The sequence below is a fragment of the Pteropus alecto genome, unplaced genomic scaffold, assembly GCF_000325575.1.
Source record: "Pteropus alecto unplaced genomic scaffold, ASM32557v1 scaffold86, whole genome shotgun sequence".
NCBI lineage: Eukaryota > Metazoa > Chordata > Mammalia > Chiroptera > Pteropodidae > Pteropus > Pteropus alecto.
The window spans coordinates 8,444,632-8,466,455 of NW_006442109.1; the positions used below are offsets into that span (position 1 = coordinate 8,444,632).

Here is a 21,824-nt window from a genome sequence, read left to right on the forward strand (position 1 = left end):
ATGGATTGGATCAGACTTCTTCCACTGAGAAAAGCAAAGTCGAATGCTTGCTTCCTTCCTTCCTGAAACCTCCACCTTCACATTATCTTGGCAACTTAATTTATAGTTTTTCAAATCATATTTACTATGATTAGTACATGTACAAAGTTGAACAAATTTGTTATGCACATTAAAGCCAGAGGAACAGTAAAATAAAACTAATGAATATTTACATTTTTGGAAATTGAATTAATGTAAGCTTGGGAAAGTCTGAAAGATAAACATTTAAATGTTAAAATACTTATTACCTTCCCCACAGGGACAGTGTTGGGAATTAATGAGATAACAAATGTAAAGTGCTTTGAGCTCTTTAGAAGATGCCAGATGAATACAAGTGATTATTAATTGTTACAGCTTTCAGATGGTTACTAATACATTACTTATGATAAAATACATCTTTTTATACTTGAAAAATAGGATGCTTGCAATTCTTAGGATACCATTGAAATAATGCTCCTGAACTTCTCCCACGTCACTCTACATCTTGTTGGAAGTCTTTCTTAACCCTTTCCCAGTTTGTGACCTCATACCCCTTTTTCAAACAAAACTACGGGCATGATTTCCCAGCTTCCAAACTTTGCTGCAACTTCCCATTATCAGTCCTCCACCAAAGTCTTAGAGATCCATCACCACAGAAGAATTCCACTGACACTGCTTTCTCTTCTCCTGATTTCTTTGATCACATAATTGTGATGCTTCACAATGCTGTCAATTGTGCGTGTTTATTTTATTAGCAGTAAGTGTGTGTGTAAGTTAAACAGTCCTATACTTTAAGCAATATAAGCGCATTTATTATAAAAGAGTACAAGTCCCTTGTATGACCTGAGACAAGTGATATTGAACATTCTACTTTCCATAACATACTAGACTTTGTGGTAAAAGAGGGCAAATCCCGAATTTCTTTTCATTTAGCTTGAGACATGGGGTGAGATACCCTCGCTAAATCTCATTTTTTCTCATATGTAAAACAAAGACAGTAGTAGAACCTACTCACAGGGGCTATTGGAAAGATGCAATAAAATGATGTATATGAAGCTTCTAGTACAGTACACACCTAGCCCATAATAAGTGTTCAATAAAAAGTAAATCTTAGTAGATAATGGAAGGTAGATAAGTAGATAGCACAGTTTATCATTAAATATCATCTATTTGGTTTCTTTAAAATCAATATAGAGTGAGTGATATGTAAAGGGAGATACTTATCATCATCCAATAAGGCACTCCTAAATGGTTAGTACAATTTGCTTCTTGAACCATTGCAAATATTCAGTATAAACAATGGGTCATTTCTCATACAAAGATAGCTCTACTGTTAAATGTATGCCTCTCCCCAACACTTCCTGAAAAATGGCACATATTGACAAAAATTTCAGTTTCCTGTTTGGAGTAGTAAACACTAAGTCATTCATCTCGATTAATTAAGGTTTAGGATACATTGTACATATACATGATTTTTTTTCCAAACTTAGTTTACCAATAGCACAGTGTCTTTGCTGCATGTATGTGCTAAAAGATAATAGACTATGCTTTTTTTCAAATGTTCTGTAATTAAAACATTTCACTAATTTAATCTGGTCCTCTGGCTTCTTCCACTTAATTACTTGAAGTGATTGTTTTATTATACCAATTTTTCTCCTTTCATTTTGAAGCTGTATGTTTTTAGGTAGAGAACCTTATTCTCAATCACTTTCTAGTGAGACCTGAATCTGAATAGAAGGCCTGAATTTGGAAACAGGCATTCATTCTGTGGTGTATGCCAATGATATATGCAAAGAAGGAAAGTGCATTGTTTGAAAAACCAATCATGTGAATTAAAAAAAAAAAAAAAAAAGGTACCGGAGAGTGAACTCAATTGACTATTGCCAGCAGCTTGAGGCTTAAGAGTGCTAATCAAAATTCACACACAAAACTTCCCCGGTGGATTTCACAGTTTTGTACTGTTAAGAGGGGATCTCGCTGTGTGAAAGATCCACTGCTGTGCTGAACAAAACAGAGACAGTTTTCTTTTAAAGTCCAGAGCAGATGAGAGCCATAAGGAGACAGAGGGTTTCATTTACTCTCAGGACACGATTGTGCCAGTGAACTAATGAGTCTCTTGGACCTTATGTTGCTCTGGCTTCAATTGAGGCGAGACTCTAATGGGCATGTAGTACTTCCTATCCGTCAAGTGTCTGGACAATGGGCCTCTCATATGGATTAGAGCGATCTGGCAAGAAAAAGAGGTCATCGTAGTACCTAGCACAGGCAGGAAACCTGGCTAATTAACGTATTTCCAACTCTAGCAAGACAAAAGCTCACATACATACTAATGTTAATTTTATTGCAGAAACTCAGCCTGTGGCTGATGCATAGTTTAAAAATTATTGAAATCCCATGGGTAAAAAATACCCCTCATTTCACCAACATACTCAAATATTTTAAAAGATATCATTCTTTAAAACAAATATGTGATTTTGCTGTTGTGACTTAGTTCTTTCACCCTTTGTTAAAGCTGGAGGATGTATAAATATTTGAACAATTACGAAGCAAATGCTGAGAGTTGGTGTCAGCACTGCGTGGTTTTAACAATTTGCCCTTTAAAAAGTACTGTTGAATTAAGTTTGTAAAAATCCTACTGCTGTATTCAATAGGGAGCTGAGAATATAAATATTTGTTCAAGCTAGAAGGCTTGGGTTACACAATTTCTTAAACTAAGAGCAGATACTGCCACCTAGATACATTCTTATGCTTTAGTTAACTAGATGTTGGCTCACCTTACTTTTTGGAAAATGGCAACGACAAACAATGATGGCTCCATGCAATAAAAACACAACGAATGATAAAGGGTCACTTTAAAAATCTAAATAAATGTAATTTTCTTATTAAAAAAGACATTTGTGTTTTGCCAAATATCAATGATTAAGCCTTTATTTTTTTTTTTTAAATGCAGAAGACAAATTACTATTAGAAATAGGAGGAGAAAACTTTATAAAACATTGAAAGCAAAATCTCCATTATCCTGAAGTTTATAAAGAGGTAGATGCAGAAGTGATATCAGTAAGAATTGTAACTTTCTTGTTAGATTATTTCTTCCTGAGTTTGGGAAAAGTGAAAACACAAATAGGTTTTGGTTTAATAAGTAAAATAAGATCACTTAAACAGTTTTTTAAAAAAGAGCATTACATTATAATCTGTTCTGATACACCTCCTAGCAAACAAAGCAAACTAACTCCTCCCATTCCTTTTATTCCTAATAGTAGAAGAAATGTTGCCCTTTTTTGGCTCCAAATTGGAATCTAAAATCAGTAATGTATTCTAAGATCATTCATTTATCAGGTTTAGAGAGTTTTTTTATCATCTTTGGACTGTAGCTCTTCTTCAAATCTCATTTTGTTTTCCTCTGTTACTCCTAGAATGACTTCAATATCATTAATGGTGGCCTGTAAATGAACAATAAAAATAATATTCATTACTTAAATACCTCTTATAACCCTTCTTCCCAACTCCCCAAGCATTTGCCCCTTTTTGGTGTTAAGTATGGTTTAGACCTCTTCTACTCAATGTGCTCCACCAACCAACATCCATCTACAAATTGTTGGTTATTGGTCTTGATGAAATGAGTACAGAAACTGAGAGTAAGAACTTGGAAACATTTATAGAAATTTTGATGTCTACTAAATGTAATAATGAAAAAAAGGGCTTCTATTTTATACCAGTCTTTGATTTTTTTCTTTCATTTTTCTAGTAATTCATTTTCGTTGTATTTTACAAAAATGTTGATCTATAATAGGTCATAAAAAAACAAAATAAATAGGTCCTTCACGACAGATAATTTGAGAAGCATTGGTCTAGTCACCCTAAAATGATGACTAGTAGGATGATGGGGGTATTTGTTTCTATTAGTTTTTAGGAAGAAAAATGGCACCTTTCCATTTTATTTTATTTAGCTACTTTTTATTGAAGTAGAATTTACATACCATAAAATCCACCCCTATAAAGGGTACAATTCAGTGGTTTTTAGTATATTCACGAGCAACCATCACTACTATGTAATTCCAAAACATTTTTATCTCTCCAAATAAAAACTCTATACACATTAGCAGCCATTCCCCATTTTTCCCTCCCCCAGCTCCTTAGCAACCACTAATCTACTATCTGTCTCTATGGATTTGCCTACTCTGGATATTTCATATAATGGAATCATACAATATGTGGCCTTTTGTGTCTGGCTTCTTTCACTTAATATATTGCTTTCAAGATTCATTAATGTTGTAGCATGGGTCAGAACCTCATTTCTTTTCGATGGCTGAATCACATTCCTTGTCTCTACTATTTATCTTTGCTTTGGTTGCTTGCGCTGTAGGTATCATATTTAAGAAACTATTGCTAACCACAAGGTCATGAAGATTTATAACTACATATTCATTGTGTGGAGTATTATCCATGTAATATCATGAAATTCACCCATTTGTCAGTTGATGGACATTTGGGTTTCTACCTTTTGGGTATTATGAATAACACTTCAATGAACATTAATGTACAAGTTTTTGTGTGAACATATATTTTCAGTACTCTTGGATATATACCTAGGTGTGGGATTTCTGGGTCACATGGTAATTTTATGTTAACTTTTTGAGGAACTGTAAAACTATACACAGCAGTGACACCATTTTACATTCCTATTAGCAACATAGGAGTGTTCCAGTTTCTCCATATCCTTGTCAACAGTTGTTATTGTCTGTCTTTTTTTATTGTATCCATCTTAGGTGTGAAACAGTATCTTATTATGGTTTTAGTTTGCATTTTCCTAACGGCTAATGATGTTGAGCATTTCTTCATGTGCTTGTTGGCCATTTGTATATCTTCTTTGAAGAAATGTTTATCCAAATCCTTTGCTCACTTTTAAATTGGGTTATTTATCTTCCTATAGTTGAGTTGTAAGTGTAATTTATGTCCCATTCTGTAACTTTTCTCTTTTTCGCTTTCTTGATAATGTCCTTTGATACACAAGTTTTTAATTTGATCAAGTCCAACTTACTATTTTTACTTTGGTTGCTTGCACTTAAAGCAGGGGTCCCCAGCCCCTAGACCTCAGACTGGTACCTGTCCATGGCCTGTTAGGAACCAGGCTGCACAGCAGGAGGTGAGCGGCAAGTGAGCAAGTGAAGCTTCATTTGTATTTGCAGCCACTCCTCAGTGCTAGCATCATTCGCTTCAGCTCCACCTCAGATCATGAGGCATTAGATTCTCATAGGAGCACTGGTCCCTGGTGCCTAAAAGGCTGAGGACTGCTGACTTAAGGTATCATATTTAAGAAACTCTTGTTAAGCATAAGGTCATGAAGATTTATACCTATGTTTTCTTCTAAGAATTTTATAGTTTTGCTACTTACATTTAGGTGTTTGACTTAATTTTTTACATGCTGTGTAATAGAGGTGAAACTTCCTATAGCTGGATATCCATTTACCTCAGCACTATTTGTTGAAAAGACTATTCTTTTCCCATTGAATTGTTTCGACACCCTTGTTGAAAATCAATTGACTATAAATGTATGGGTTTATTTTGGACTCTCAATTCTCTTTCCTTGATCTATATCTCTCTTCTTATGCTAGTACTGCCTTGTGTTGATTACTATAGCTTCGTAAGTTTTAAAATCAAGAAGTTTGAGTCCACTACCTTTGTTCTTTTTTTCAAGATTATTTTGACTATTCTGTGTTGCTTCATTTCTCCATGAATGTTAGGATTATATTGTACATTTCTGCAATGAAGCCAGCTGGGATTTTGATAGGAATTGCATTAAATCTGTAGATTAATTTAAGAAGTATTGCCATCTTAACAATATTAAGTCTTCCACTTTATAAACACAGAATATCTTTCCATTTATTTAGGTCTTTCTTTTATAATGTTTTGTAGTTTTCAGTGGACAAATCTTGTATTTCTTCTGTTAAATTTATTCCTAAGTATTTTATTCTTGTTGATGCTATTGTAAATGGATTAAATATTTTTTAATTTTTGGATTGTTCATTGCTAATGTATAGAAATACAATAGATTTTTGTATATTGATCTTGAGTCCTGCAACTTCGCTAATCTTATTAGTTCTAATAGATTGTTTCTGGGTTCTTTAGGATTTTCCATGTATAAGATTATGTAATCTGTGAATAGGGATAGTTTTATTTCTTTCTTTCCAATCTGAATTGGATGTCTTTTATTTTTTTCTTGCCTAACTGTCCTGGCTAGAACCTCTAGTACAGTGATGAATAGAAGCGGTGAGAGTAGACATCTTGTCTTGCTCCTGATCTGAGGGAGAAAGCTTTCATTTCAGTCTTTCACCATTAAATATGATTTCAGCTTTGGGGTTTTTTTTCCTAGATGTTCTTAGCAGGCATGAGGAAGTTATTTTTTATTGTTAATTTGTTTGAGCATTTTCTTTTTTTCAAGAAAGGGTGTTAGATTTTATTAAATTATTTTCCTGCATTATCTTCCATTTTTATTCAGCCTTTACTTTGCTGATAAATCCTTGTTGATAAACTGAAATGAAAATGCTTATTAAAATATCACAAGGATAGTAAACAGAAAATACTATCCAAAATGAATCTATTCCACTTTTCAAGTTTTTATTATTCCCATTTTGTTGAGATTTAATGTTTTTACCTTTAGCAAGAGTAAAAATATCAAGATAGCAATGATTAAACTGAGAAGGCTAGAAACCATGAAATATTTAAATTCTACTTAAGAACATCAGACTTTCGATAATTTTGAAAATCAGACAAACAGCAGAGAAATGGCCTTCATTTTGTCAATGGCAGTTGGCTCTGCCAACCTCCATTCCAAGCGTGGAGTCTACTAAAATATGTGTGGTTTTGGGAGCTAAACCAGCTGTCATAGTCTACCCAGGCTGCTGTAACAAAATGCCATAGACCGAGTGGCTTAAACTACAAAAATTTATTTCTCATGGTTCTGGAGGCTGGCAAGTCCAAGGTCAAGGTGCTAGCCAATTTATTTCTTGGTGAGAGCTCTCTTTCTGGCTCGCAGACAACCATGTTTTTGCTGTATCCTCACATGGTGGGGGGTATGTTGAAGAGAGAGAAAAACGAGGAGGAGGAGGGCAAGGGATATAGGAGGAGGAGGAGGTGGAAGAGGAGGAGGAGGAAAAGGAGGAGGAGGGGAAGAAGAAGCTTTCTGGTCTCTTATAAGGCCACTAATGCCATCTTGCAGATCCTACCTGATGACCTCATTTAAACATAACTACCTCTCAAAGGCCCCATCTCTATATACTGTACATTGGGGCTTAAGGTTTCAGCAGGTGAACTTTGGGAGGATACAGTTAAGGCCATTGCACCATCTGATTATGATTATTAGCTGTATTTTGACAGACTAAACTGATCACATGCATACAGGCTCAGAATTTTGTACATAGCAGTAACAGATGAAATAATGCTAGCTGGTAGGAACTTATAAATGATGAACATACATCCTTTAAGACCAGTGAAAGCTGATGTAACACTGGACCTATTTTTTACTGAATCTTCTCAATCATGTTGTGGGAAAAGCAATGATCAATCTTGTGATTCATAAAAATCATATTGAAGAATAAAGCATTATTATAATTATTACTGTTACTAGAGGGACCAGGCCCTAGCTCAAAGAAAAAAAAATATATTAAAAAATTTTATTTTTATCAAGCTTTTGTTGGGCTTTCCATTTAAGAGAAAAATGACGTGTGGTTTCCAATTGAGTCCTTTGAGTTACTTGACCCATTCAAACTTGATGAAGGCCCAGCCTGGAAATCAGATACAAACCTTAGTGATCAATACCAAGTATTCATCTCTGTTCAGGTGGCATTTTAAAAACTAGTGCATAGATCTTGTTCCTGTTTTTTAGAGTTTGGAGATGTCTAGTCAATTAACACATGACTGGATTTCCTGAACCAACATCTTTAGAGGCCGTTTGGAAGCTTCAAAGGTTAGTGATAAAACATCTGCCCCACTTTGGAGAAACAGGGTGGAGTAGACAGCTCAAGTATGTGCTGAGGCTTTCTTCTGCTTCTGTCTAAACTCATTGTCCTCCTTGGTCTCAGAACTTCTCTGGCTCTAGAAACTTTGGCCTGCCAGGGATTCCTAGGCAGACATTGAAATATAGGTAAATTATATTCAGGAGTTTTGGTTGTGACAGTCTATTTTGGCTCTATTGTGATGTTTCAGCTTCACCTCCAACATCTGAAAGCCCCGTTGTGTTGTAAGCCTGGGTTTGAAAATGGTAGCAAGTTGAAACAAGTCTACTATATTTCAAAGAAAAAGTTTCAAACTATTAAATTTAACTAACGGGTTCAGTGGGAACCTTACAATAGTGACCCTGCATATTGTAAAAATGTACTGCTTACAATAAAAAAAAAAAAAAGGTTTAGCACTTGTTTACAATACAGCGTGAGGTATTTTCAGCCCTTGTATAGAAATTAACCAGGATCGTTAGTTAATTAACACCTCACCTTAAAATTGGTCTCGCCTTGCATATTAGGTGCTGATATTTCTTGATGGATGATGAAGAGATTGCGAGCAAAGGTCATGAGGACCCCCTGGAGATCCTCACCGATTGTTCTGTTAATGATATCCAAACAAATGAGTTTACCAATGATTCCCCTCACATGCTTAAAAACAATCACCCTCTCATTTGTGCCTGTCTGGTGACGGAATTTAATGAGTATTTCCAATCTCACAAGGTGGCAATCTTCAGGGAGATATGAACGATGAGGCTCCGTTTTAACTTGTCAACAAAAAGGATTTGTGTAATAAATATTTTTTTATTAATCAACTTAGCAGAATATAGGAATAGGTTCAGTCATCCCTAGCAAAGGCTACCCCTGAGCTAGGACAGTAAGTAGTATTAGCTTATTTTTAAAACTGTTTAAGCTAAAGAGCTAAAGAGAATTGTCGCTAAGTGTAATTCATGCCTAACAATTTCCTCATCTAAAGAGACATTTGCATCTTAGTATTATTTTCTATTTCATGTATACAAGTGATTCCTGTTACTTATAAATGAGCCCCATCCACGTTCAGAGGAGAATGTGGCTCCATTCATGGACCGTCTAAAGCTGAACACACACTTTCAGAAGATTTCAGATGATTTATTTGCAAACTCTCCTATAGAATTGTACTATGGTCAGTGAACATTCTCAAACAACTAGATCATTGTAAGTTTAAGTTAGAAACAAAACTCCAGGGCATTTTTTTTAAAGCTATTTTTAGATCTTTCTTTATCAAAGGAAAAGAATAGATTAAATGAATGGATTCATTTTTAAAAAATTGTTCTGTCCTGAAGGGTGAACCCAAAGAGGTAGCTGAACTGTAAGGCAGCTGCGAAAAACTTTGGGTTTACTTCTTTCCTAGTTGTTACCTGTAAAATAAGTCACCTTAAGAGTCTAAGGCTTAGATCTTTTGAAATGGTTGCCTTCCAGACTGATTGGGCTTTCCCTTGGGTCAGAGTGGGAGTAGAAAGCTTCCCTGGCCCTAAGGCAGGAGTTCAGGGCTCTTTGTACTGACACTAACTTGTGTGACTCTGGGGGAAGTTACTTAACCTCTCTGGGTCTTCATTTCTTTGTCTCTGAAATGAAGGAATTGGACTAGATTGGTGCTTCCAAACTTTCTGAGTTACATTCCCCAAGTCCAAGGACTGCCTACCCACACTCCTTGTAGCTATTGAATATTAGTATCTCTTCTTTTAAGAGAATAAATAACAGCCAAAGTTAACTTCAGAGTCAATAATTTAAAAATGAGATTTGTATTTTATTGCCACAGGGTCAGAATATATCAGCCCCTGGATGCTTCTAAAACAGCAGACTCCTGGGCTCTACCCTAAATCAACAAAATCAGAATCTTTGGATTTGGGATTCAGGAATGTGTAGTTTCATCAAGTCCCACTCCAAGGTGATTCATTCTTGTATATACTAAAGATTGAGACCCATAAATTATAGGTGTGTGTGCATGTGTATGCATGTGTGTGTGCGTGATGCAGGGGTCTGTCCACACATGCATTCATGCCCCTCTCATCATCCATTCTCAGCCTGCTGGGGTTCATGGTTCCCAGGTTGAGAACCAAGAGGTTGGATAGACTTTAAGTCCCTTTCCTTATTAATTAATTAATTTCCAGAATTTCCTTCACTTTCCCTTCCCTTAAATTCTCCTCAAATTCCACTATTCTAAGAAATATCCCATTATAAATGGAGCTGGTATGAAGTTATCCTGGCAAAGCTAAACCACAAAATTCTGTTCTGTAAGGTCATCCTGTCCTGAAGCTCTCACCTTTCCTAAAAAGGTGGCCAACTAACATTCTTTGCCCAATGTGACCTGATTGCAGTACAGCCAAACAAAGCCAGTCATTTCATGAAAAGCATCTCCTTCAAGCTCCAGAGAAAACTAAGCAAGATAAAGAAAAAAAAAAGCTTATATCCAATCATCTTTTCTTTTTCAATATGAGTTCTAGAAAATAAAGACTGTCTCCTGGCCATTGCTTATTAAATTATCTATTCTCAACCTCCACATCCACGCCTTAGTGCAATTCTTGATATACTGGCTGTAATTCTACCCTCTTATCTTATATCAAGAAAACACAATGAGATGCAAGTGAGAATTTCAGGGATAACCTTGAATCTTATCTAATATTCAGAAAAAGTAAATTAGCAAACTTGATACAAACTTGTACAAATAGTGATGTACTTTACAATAGGCTGAGAATCTTTATATTCCATAAAAGGGCTCCCTATACAAGGTGCCACACAATATAGTCATTGTGCTATAGTGAAAAGAACTCTAGATTCAAGATCAGGAGACATCACCTACTGTGTGATCCCGGCAATTACATCCCCTCTCTAAGTCTCAGTTTCCCTTCTATACTCTGAGGGTCAGCTGAGCCCCACAATCCTTCCTTGCTTTAATGTTCTCTGGTTCTATAACTGCAGTAAGAGATGAGAACAGGATGGGACAGAAAACAGTAGACAGAGCTCTAGAGAGTCTTCCAAGAGGCCCCTGTAAACAGTGCCTTCTCTGTAGAATGTGTGAACAGCAATAACTGTCTAGAAGGTACACCAATAGGACTATTTCCACCACCAAAGCTAGTCTGTAGGCCAAGGTATCCTTGCCTAAAATCTCAGGTGCAGGTGTAGGGACAGCTGGGAAAGTTCCTCTTTGTCTAATTATTCATTCTGTAGGTTTCAGCATCAAGTCAATCTCGCTGCTCAGTTTGATGATTGGGAGTTTCTTTTTTTGATAAAACCAGTCTCCTTCTGTCTCCCAAATTCTGTGATGATTTTCTGCTTGCCTGGTTCCTCTGTGCCCTAGTACCCACCTGGATAAAGCTTCCAGGGGCCCATATTTCAGGAACTCTGCCTCTACCCTATTAATGCTATTCTTGTCTCATCCCTTCAATTCTAGGACACAGGTCCTGCTCCTGAATTTCGGCTTCTGTTGAACTTTGTAACCTGCTGAAGGTCTTACTTCATGCCATCCTCTTGTCATCCGGGGTCTCTAAAAGCAGCCTCCCCTTTGAGCTCTTATGGTTGTGCGCCCTCCACCTTGCTCTCAGGTTGTTCTTTCACTCTTTGTAGTTGGAACTTTCCTGATGCTGTAGCCTTCTTGCTTCTTGGGATGACCTCCAGGCACCTAAACCTCCTTGTTTTTCCTTGCCTGGCTGCTCTTCTCCCCTCCTGAAGGGCACTCACCCTTCCCAGCCTCAAACCCTGTGTATGAGGGTTTTTCTAGTTTCAGTACCAGCCCATCCTGTCCTTTGTAGTCTACCTTTATTGCCAGCCAATGCCCGGTAAGGCAGAGTTTATATCTCTTTTCCAATTTCTAGTTCTTGTACTTAACTAACCATTGTCTGAATTCCTGGGATTACAAATGTACTTGGACCTTGAACCTTGTCTGCTTAATTGGAATCATAATTCTGGAAAATACAAATTTCTTATTCCCCAGCTTGCCAACTTCTAATCCAGTTGATTGCTTGGTTCTCCCAGTCCTAATAACTTCCTGGTAGCCTCTGTTCTGCCACAGCTCTGGCATCAAAGTGACAAGTTTTGAGAGCGTGGCATAGGAAATATTTCATCTCTGGTGTTCTGGTTACCGGTAAGCTGCCACTCTTCTTTCCTGGCTTATCAGCAGTTGATATGCTGCACCATATTTACTTGTTTACTGACTTACTGAGTGTCCTTCCCACTACCAGTTCATGAGGGCAAGGACTTGTCTTTTGGTTCACTGCTACATGCCCAACACCTAGAACTGTGCCTGGCACAGTTGGCTAAATGCTTTTGAACTTTCTCATAGGTAAGGATAGGGCAGGGAGCAAGCTGAAGGATGGAACATCACTGGGAAGCAAAGGGCAGCTCCTTCCTTGCACATGGCTTCATTATCATTCTGGACGTGAATATCTGGGTGGATGAGATGAATGCGTGCTTGTTGTAATACTGTGGATTGAGGTCTCATTTCTGTTGCTATGGCACTATAACAAAAAGGTGGAGAAGAGAGCCTAAAATGAATAGGGAAGGGGCTCTTTTAGTGTGACCCAGTAAGTTTTGCATGTTTGTGGGGACTTTGGGGAAAGGTTGAGACTGGAGGGGAGAACTCAGCCAGCCAGCCTCTCCTCCTCCCAGGTGATCAGAAGCATGTAAGACGGTAAGCGCTAGATTAAATGTAGCCACATTCTAGCTCCGAAGAGGGAAGAAACCAAAGCATCTCATAAATTCAGAGGAATCGATGAGGATGAATATCACTGCACTGATAATGGCCTGTTATAACTGAGAATGCTTCGGTAAAATAAAGGGCCGTACTTTGGATAGGGTGTTGAGACCTGTCCTGTGCTCAACGTTGCCTGTTTTTGTGTGTATCTCTTGGGACCAGAGCCTAGATGACTGAGCACCTGGGGGAAAACTGAGGCTGTTCGCAAACATTAATGCTTAGTAGAGGAATTGGTACTTAAGTTTTTTGAGACCAAATCTTAGTGTGTGTGTGTGTGTGTGTGTGTGTGTGTGTTTCAATATGAAGCCATGATAGCTATGCTGCTGTAGATGTTATAAGAAAGAGAAATATGGGGCAGAAACAGTGTCCCAATAAATTAGGATAACTTAAAGGCACCAAATAACTGTTTTCCAAGATATGGCATAAGACACAACTCAATATTGTGGCTCTGAAGTTCTGAGTCTTAGATGAAGAGACAACCTAGCTAGCTCTCCAAGATACCCTGGAGAGAAATTTGCAGGAAATAGAAAAGTATAGAGATGCCTCCTGGGTGCTACCAGCAGGACTCTTCTTAGCAGACATGTATCTTGAGAAGAATGCATCAGGGCTGAAACTAGATCTGAGGAGGGGCTGCAAACTCTGTCTTTTTGGGGGAGTATCTTGCCAAAGTCACCAGAACTCTTTTCTAAGCATGTCATGCCAGCATGACAACTGCCCTTCCACAATCACGGCATCTGAGCTGGTTCATCATCGGGTCAGATTTGTTGTGCATTGTGTGGTGTGTGTGTGTGTGTGTGTGTGTGTGTGTGTGTGTGTGTGTTGTGTGTGTGTGTGTGTGTGTGTGTGTGTGTTTGAGTGTAATACGTTATTGAAACTAGACTCTTACTCATCAATTTGGATAATTAATCAATTATATTTATGAACCCCCACTGACACATCTAAAGTCATTTTATGAAACATTCGAAGGTGTAAATAAAATAAGATAGACTTCCAATAAATCAGCATGCTGATTAAGATGTATGAGAAGCATCATTCTTATTGGTTGTTATAGTCTATTTTCTTAGCTTATTACATCTCGTAGATACACTTCATACTCACAACATTCCCAACCTGTCTCTCTTCAGGTGTTCATATAATATAAAAACAGTTCCTTGTCTCTCCTATAAAATTTGAATGGAGAGAAAAGAAATAGTATATTATGTTAGAAACACAGTAAAAAAACGTGCTGCACTAAAATCACTCAGACTGATTTGAATTGAAATCTAGAGCTACCTATAAATATTGTGAGAAGCACATTTAGAAAGGCTATTTCCAGAATATGGAGTAGATACATTATAGTATAGTGTTGTTTTTTTTTTAATTGAGATGTCATTTACATATAACATTTTGTAAATTTAAGATATACAACATTTAATTTGATATATCTGTATATTGTAATATGATTACCACTGTGGCTTTAGCTATGAACTCTATCACATCACATAATTATTCCTTTTTTCGTGGTGAGAACGTTTAAGATCTAGTCTTTCAGCAATTTCGAAGTATCTAATACAGCATTGTTGACTATAATCACTATGCTGTGCATTAGATCTCCAGAACTTATTCATCTTCTAGTTGCAAGTTTGTACCCTTTAACAATGTATCTCCAATTCTCACTTCCCCCTCCCTATTTGTAACCATCATGTTACTCTCTGTTTCTCTGGGTTTGGCTTTTTAGATTCCACATTTGAGTGATATTATACAATATCTGTCTTTGTCTGGCTTATTTCATTTAGCATAATGTGCTCAAGGTCCATACATGTTGTCACAAATAGCAGGATTTCCTTCTTTCTCATGGCTGAATAATATTCCTCTGTGCGCACGTGTGTGTGTGTGTGTGTATCCCGTCTTCTTTATCCATTCATCCATTGATAGACACCGAGGTTGTTTCCATATCTTGGGTATTTTGAATAACGCTGCAGTGAACATGGGGGTACAGATATCTCTTCGAGATGGCGATTTTATTTCCTTCGGAAATACATGCAGAAATGGAATTGCTGGATCATATGGTATTTGTATTTTTAATTTTTGAAGAACCTCCATACTGTTTTACCATAGTGGCTGAACCAACCTACATTCTCACCAGCAGAACACTAGTTTCCCTTTTCTCCACATCCTCGCCAACACTTCTTATCCTTTTTCTAAGATAAGGTGTTTTTGAAGTCGGATCCTCAGAATACCCACATCAGGATCATCTAGTGTGCTTGTTTAAAAGGCATTTTCATGGGCATCATCCAAGCTCAGGATTGTTGGGAGGGAATCTGCCTTTTATCTTACTTCCTAGGTGATTCTTATGCACATCAAAAGTTGAAAACCACTGTTCTAAGAGCAATTTGTTGTGTGGAAAATAATTCGTGCTTCAATGGAAAATTGTGTATTGTCTATGGTGCACCCTATTTCCTTGATTCTATGGGAGATATTTTACGACTCTGTAAATTCTTGACTGAGAGACAAGCAAATTCTGTCCACTGTGGTAGAGATTCAGTTGATTTCCTCTCCTGCTCTCCTGTGGGAAAATCAGTTTTATATCTATTTACATATTCATTTCAATATTCTTGATCTTTAAAGATGTCTGGGTTTGTTTTGGATTTTTTTTTTTGTAGTGCTTCTAACATTGACCCAACTCTTCTCTGTATGTTTTTATATAAATTTTAATATTTTGTTTATCGTGGATTTTTGCATTAATTTTTATTTTTGATATTGCATTTTAGTATTATTTGTCTTTGTTACTGAGGGGGTGTATGTGTGTTCTCCCTTAAATTTTGCGCTCTGGGTAAGTGCCTCACTTGCCTCACCCTAATCCCAGCCCTACCTGGGTGGGCATCGACACTTTGTAAAGCTCTTCACTCAGCCAGTGTTGAGAACCACTGACCAGTTGATCTATAAGGTGTTTTACATTCTTTACTGTGCTGTCCAATATGATAGCCTAGCCACATGGGACTACTGAGAACTTGAAATATTAGTAGTCAAAACTGAGATGTGCTGTAGCTTTCAAAGACAGTACAAAAAAGTATATGACCTCAATAATTTTTATACTAATTACATGTTGAAGTGATAATATTAGTTTTTTGTTTGGGGAGCGTCCTTTCCTTGACACTAATTTATGAATCAATCAGGTAGGCTAGGTTATGCTACAGTAATTTAAAAAAACAAACAATTCTTAGTTGTTTACAACAACAAAAGTGTGGTTCATGCTCATGCTCCATTTCCCACATGGGTTGACTTGGTTCTCTGGTCACTGTTGGTACACTCAGGGACCCCGGCTGAAGGAGGCTCCTCATTGTGCTTCCATGATTCCCAAGGCAGGAACAGGATATGGCAACTCATGGAGTGGCTCTTAAAGGCTTCGACATAGAAAGGACGTACTTCACTTCTGTTCATATTTCACTGGCCAAACCAAGGGACTCGGCCATGCCTGGCTTCAGAGAGAGGGCTGAGGAAGTATAATTTTGTTATGTGCCTGGAAGGAGGAGAATCAGAATATTTTGAACAGCAGTAATGATTGCCACTATGGCAATATCCTGGCCTGAGGAAATACTAGCTGGTAGTTATGGAGCTATTTGGGACCATGGCACATTGCCTGTGTATGTGTGAGACCAGGTCACAGGCAATAAACATGACACTTTCCTCCATATGGCTTTCATTGCAACTTCATTCATTAGGAAATCAGTGGGAGTATTTTGTAGCATTACACAAATACCAGGAATGAGACCTACCAAGTTGGTTACAAACTCAGCAATGTTTCTTTCCAATATTCAGCAAGGAAAAATAAACACATAGGGCGATCTCATTTCCCTTTTTGTTTTTCCCTGAGATTTTGGACAAGAAACATTATTTGAAATTCTATGATAATAATGGGAAGAAAAACATAATTTCGAGAATAAGGACTTTTAAGGACTCTCTTTTTGGTAGCATTGGCAGTGATGTATTATTAACGGTGCTTCTTTTTCTGAAAAGAGCACCTATGTTAAATTTGATCAAGAGTGGGAGCAGGTAGCAGGGGTGACACTGATCTTTCTTTTAGGCCAGCATAACCCAAGGAGGCAATAAAAGTTTAGAGAAGTTAATTGTTAAACTAGCTTTGTTTTTTCTTTTGCAAGGTAGAGCTCATGGGGCTATGGAGAAATTTGTACCTCTTTAGCTGAGGAATACATAAGGGGTAACTAGATGAAGTATTTTATTTGAAATGGTTCCCAGAATTCTTGGATTGGGTTGGTAATAATAATTTAGAATATAGATGGCCTTTAGTGGGGATAAAAAGCACATAGGGGAGAGCTTGGTGGAAGAGAAAGAATCATGTTTGATTTTATGGACAGTTATGGATTCAAATGTCAGTTACACAGAATGCCTGGCTGTGTGATCTTGGGAAAGTTCTTAAACAATTTAAGCCTAATTTCCTCAGTAAGATACGGTTGAAATAATAGCTTCTCATAGGAGAGATAAGAAGATTAAAGAGATAATGAAGTAACAGTGCTTTGCTCAGTGCCAGTAAATAACGGGTGCTCTGTAAATGCTGGTTCATCACTTGCCACTTTAAGATAGGTAATTAAGAGATCAAGTGGACAGTTCTGACCAGGGATGGACCCCAGGGTCCGAAAAGATGAGAACCTATCTCAGAAAAACCAGAGCAAAGTACTGGTGAAGAACTTCCAAATTTTCCAAGGAGTCACATGGTTTCTTTTTCTCACCTCACATTTTTAAGACTCCATATTTTCTTCTTTCTTTCTTCTTGTACTTCAGTTTATTATTTGCTTTTTTTTTTTTCTCTCTCTCTCTCTCTGCTTATCTCCTCCTCCTCAGTTTTGAAATGGATTCTTCCAGTCTCTGGATTTCATCCTCTCTCTTTTCTTCTGTTATCTTTTTCTTCTTCATATCATTCTAGCACTCCATTGCCCCCAGTCCATATTTCTCTTTCTCTTCCGTTTCATCTCTCATCTTTATCAGCTGTTCAGCTCAGGTGACCTGGAGGCAGAGTTGCATCTTCAGTGCCTCTCTGCCCCTTTCTGTAGTTCTCCTCATCCTCAGTGGAAGTCCTCCCTCTGCACCATTCACTGTTTCTCCTGGGCCATGGCCGTCTGTTTCCAGTACTAAAATTTGTTCTTAGACATGAATCTGATCAACTCAGAGTCACGAAGGTATAAATAACTTATGAAATTTGGTGCTTTACTTTTCCCAGGAGTAGTAGAACTTCAATCAAGTACAAAGCCTTTAGCCAAAGAAATAAATCTCTAATAATAATTTCAAGCAATAGAAAGTTATGGAGCCCATTTTCTTTTAGGCAGGAGACTTTCCCTGCCACATATGCCTATTCGCAGAGCTTGTTCTGCTTTGCTATTTTAGAGGAAAATAAAATAAATAGATTCAGATAAAGCTAGAGTTAGATTTAGCCACCTTCTGGTACATGGAAGTGTTTTAGTCGGTTTGGGGCTAAAAACTACTTAATTCCAAAGGGATTGTGTTGAGCAGATGCAACAATTAATTTCAGGTAAATCAGTTTAATCTGGCTTTTTAAATTCTTTCTATATTTTACCAATTTTATTGAATTTTGCAAGGGTATATGAGCTCCATTATACATGTTTACAAACAGCATGAACCAATCTAACCAAAGGGCATGATGAACCCTGACAGTACCCTCCAGCGTGGTGGGGATCGCCAAGTGTCAGTCAGGCCCTTCTATTCACTGCTGGCCTTGTGCCTAAGGCCTGTATGTTTTTCAAGGGCTGATAAAAAGATTTGACCCCTGAAAAGGTGTATTTGTTCTCAAGTACAAAAAATAAAAATTGATAAGTGTAAAACTGAATATTTGCAAATCAAAGCCCTTGATCAATAGGTTATTGCCCAATTCTTATGTCATTATCTATAAATTACACTAAATGTGAGAAATGAATATATTTTAACATGCTTGATGTAATGTGGGATGAGTCTTCCAGAAGTAAGAATTCACGGGTCACTCAGGTCTTAGAATAGCCATCAGTGTCAGAGATTTGAAAATCTGAATCAAAGTACAAACACATGAAACTATTTCTCGGAGTAACATGAGTCTCTAGGCACAAAACAGAGGTTCTAGTTTAGGTAGGAGATATTATAGCCTACTTGCTCCTATCCAGCTACATTAGAGATGAAGCAGCTGGGCAGAAGCCATCAGTACCACTGGAAATAGACCAACAATGGGAGAAATAATTTTTAATCAAAACAGCGTCTAGAAAGAAACCGCTATGCAAGGAGAAGGAAGCTTTGGACTGAATTGCATGTCCCCCCAAATTCATGTGTTGAAGCTCTTCCCTGCCCCCTCCCCCCAATGTGACTATATTGGAAATAGGGCCTTTAAGGTGGTGATTACGGTTAAATGAGATCATAAGGTGGAGCCCTGTTCTGGTAGAACTGGTGTCCTTTTGTTACAAAGACACCAGAGCGCTTGCTCTCTCTCTCTCTCTCTCTCTCTCTCTCCTCTCTCTCTCTCTCTCTCTCTCTCTCTGCAATGTTAGGACAACGAGAAGGCTGCCTTCTCCAAGCCAGGAAGAGAGTCCTCACTAAGAACTGAATTAGCCGGTACCTTCTCCTTGGAGACTTCCCAGCCTCCAGAATTGTGAGGAATAAATTTCTGTTGTTTAAGCCACCCAGTCTGTGATGTTTATTATGGCAGCTGGAGCAGACTAAGACAGAGGGTAGTCATGATAAGCAGCTTTGGGTAGGGTCAGGGAGCTAAGGGCATGCTTCAGGAATAAGAGATGAACCCCCAAATTCCTTATAAGTCTGGTGAGCTACAAGGCTTTTGCTTTACCAAGGTGGGTGTGCAAGTTTGGGGACAGAGCTCAACTTTCGATGACAAAGTGCCACCCCCTATGGAGCTGCCTTTCTTCTCTTCCCCAAGCAGTGTTTCGCTTTCCTCTAAATACATGTCAAACTAATGTTTAAAGAATGTCTGTTTGAAGAGGCCCCAAACTGTTAGCTGCCTGAGGGCCCAGAGGCCTATATTGGTCCAGCCTTGGACAACTGTTATCCTTCATACCTCGATGTCATAGCCGATGCCATGGGCTTTACATAACTGGAGAAAAACATAGTGGAAAATCAGCGAGAGATTGTTATGTCTCAGCTGGGTGGTCATCACTGCATAGCGATCAGTTGCCTGCGACTGAAAAAGACCACAATTGAATGTAAAACTCTTTACAAAATATTTCAATAAACTTTTGACTTTAGAATAGTTGTAGATTAACAGAAAAGCTGCCAAGATAATACAATGAGTTCCTGTATCCGGTTCCCCTATTAACATCTTACATTTATGTGGTACATTCGTCACAAATAGGGAACCAAATTGCTACATTACTATTAACTTAAGTCTATACTATGTTTTAGTTTCATTAGTTTTCTCCTAAACCCACCCCCTGCCCTTTTTTTGTTCCAGGATGCCATCCAGGATACTGTATTATATTTAGTTGTAGGGTGTCCTTAGGCTCTTTTTTAGACTTTTTAGACTTTCCTTGTTTTTGACGATCTTGACAGTTTTAGGGAGTACTAATCAGTATTTTGTAAAATGTCCCTCAATTTGAGTTTGTCTAATTTAGTTTTTCTCATGATTAGACTGGAGTAATATGTTTTTGAGAGGACAACATAGGTAAACTGCCATTTTAATCCCCTTATATCAAGGGTACATGTATCGACATGACTGACGAGGCCAATCTTGATCTTCTGGTTAAGGCACTTTTTTGCCAGGTTTCTCCCCCTTTCTGTACTGTACTCTTTGGAAGCAAGTCACTAAGCATAGTCCAATTCCTTGAGAAGACCAATGTTAGAATTTTTATTCCAAATGCTTTCATTGTTTGGGAAACAGTTATTCTTTATCTTGCTTGTCTATCAGTGAGATATTGGATCCTGGCAGTTTTGCAAGATGTCTTTTGTGAGAAGTTATATTTGCCTTTGCCGATCAGCTAAGTTTGTCCTTGGATAAACTGGAACTTTGGAAAATGGCATATAGGGCCATGGACAACCTTGGGGCATAGAAAATGAAGGTGCCTGGCCCAGATTTTGAACTTTGGGAACCTCAGGTGCTGAGCAACCAGGTCACTGCCCTCATGCAGTGACTTGGATTAGGAGAAGGAAAAGAAAGTGCTATTGGTCCTCAGTTGACTGCAAGGATCATAATAACTGACACTATCTATTGTGACACCTCAGGCTCTTTCTCCATTTCTTAGATCACACAGGGGAACTGGGGCTGACTCAGTGCCCAGTGGAGAATGAACATCCTATCTCTGTTTGCATCTCTCTCTCTCTCTCTCTCTCTCTCTCTCTCTCTCTCTCTCACACACACACACACACACACACACACACACACACTCAGATTTCATGTTTACTTTGTGTGATGTATTTTCCCCACATATATTGTCTTTTCCTTCAACATTTACATAAAGTACTGTCTCTGATGGTCACATTATCAGTACTATTAAGTCTGCTCTTCCTGTGTGTAAGTAGCATCCACATCTATAAAACTATTAGGCTAATACATCTTGAGTTGAGCACCTCCATTAGTATTGTCCCATTTGTAGCCACCGGGAATTTTATTTTTACAAAAGAAAACCTGTTTGAGCCTCATCTGCCTCACAACTATATTTTATTATCACCTGACCTATCACGAGTTGTTCACAACCCTAGTTGTCTCCCTTACACAACTGGGGATTTTCTGAGGGCAGATACTGTTTAGATTTCTGAATTCACAGGCTGCATGTGATACACATTAAAGGTGTTTAGTGTTTCTTGAGTGAAAGAAAGAATGGATACATAAACTAGAGTAAATGGATAGCACTTCTTTTTGACTTAAGAGACTCTTCAAAGGATATAATTCAGAGAACTTTCAGTTAATGAGTGCTTTGGGGCAGAAGCAGATAATTTATAAAGCACAGAAGACAGTCATACTATCCCTAGAGAATGACAATTCAGGGCAATCACTCTGGGCCTTGACCCCAGAAGACATCCTTTGAAGGAAGGTAGCTCTGGTGGACTTTGCAGGAATTATTGGTGGGGTAATAAGAACCAGCTAAGAGAAGTTCTGG

The 21,824-nt window shown here is 37.9% G+C and overlaps 1 protein-coding gene across 5 annotated transcripts in view; it reads right to left on the reverse strand.

Annotated features, from left to right (window-relative positions):
- Window positions 1–3,356: 3,356 nt before the first annotated feature.
- Window positions 3,357–21,824, reverse strand: part of IQCH (IQ motif containing H) — a 172,513-nt gene continuing 154,045 nt past the window's right edge. For 2 of the 5 annotated variants that reach the window (XM_025038933.1, XM_025038934.1), the window contains 4 exons: window positions 19,790–19,912; window positions 13,840–13,901; window positions 8,505–8,613; window positions 3,357–3,458 (listed from right to left, as the gene is read on the reverse strand). In XM_025038933.1, coding sequence (XP_024894701.1) covers window positions 3,357–3,458; window positions 8,505–8,613; window positions 13,840–13,901; window positions 19,790–19,912 — 396 coding nt within the window. Of the gene's footprint in view, window positions 3,459–8,504; window positions 8,614–13,839; window positions 13,902–19,789; window positions 19,913–21,824 lie in introns of those variants that run through there. The other 3 variants (XM_025038936.1, XM_025038935.1, XM_006920226.2) reach the window with 2 other exon arrangements.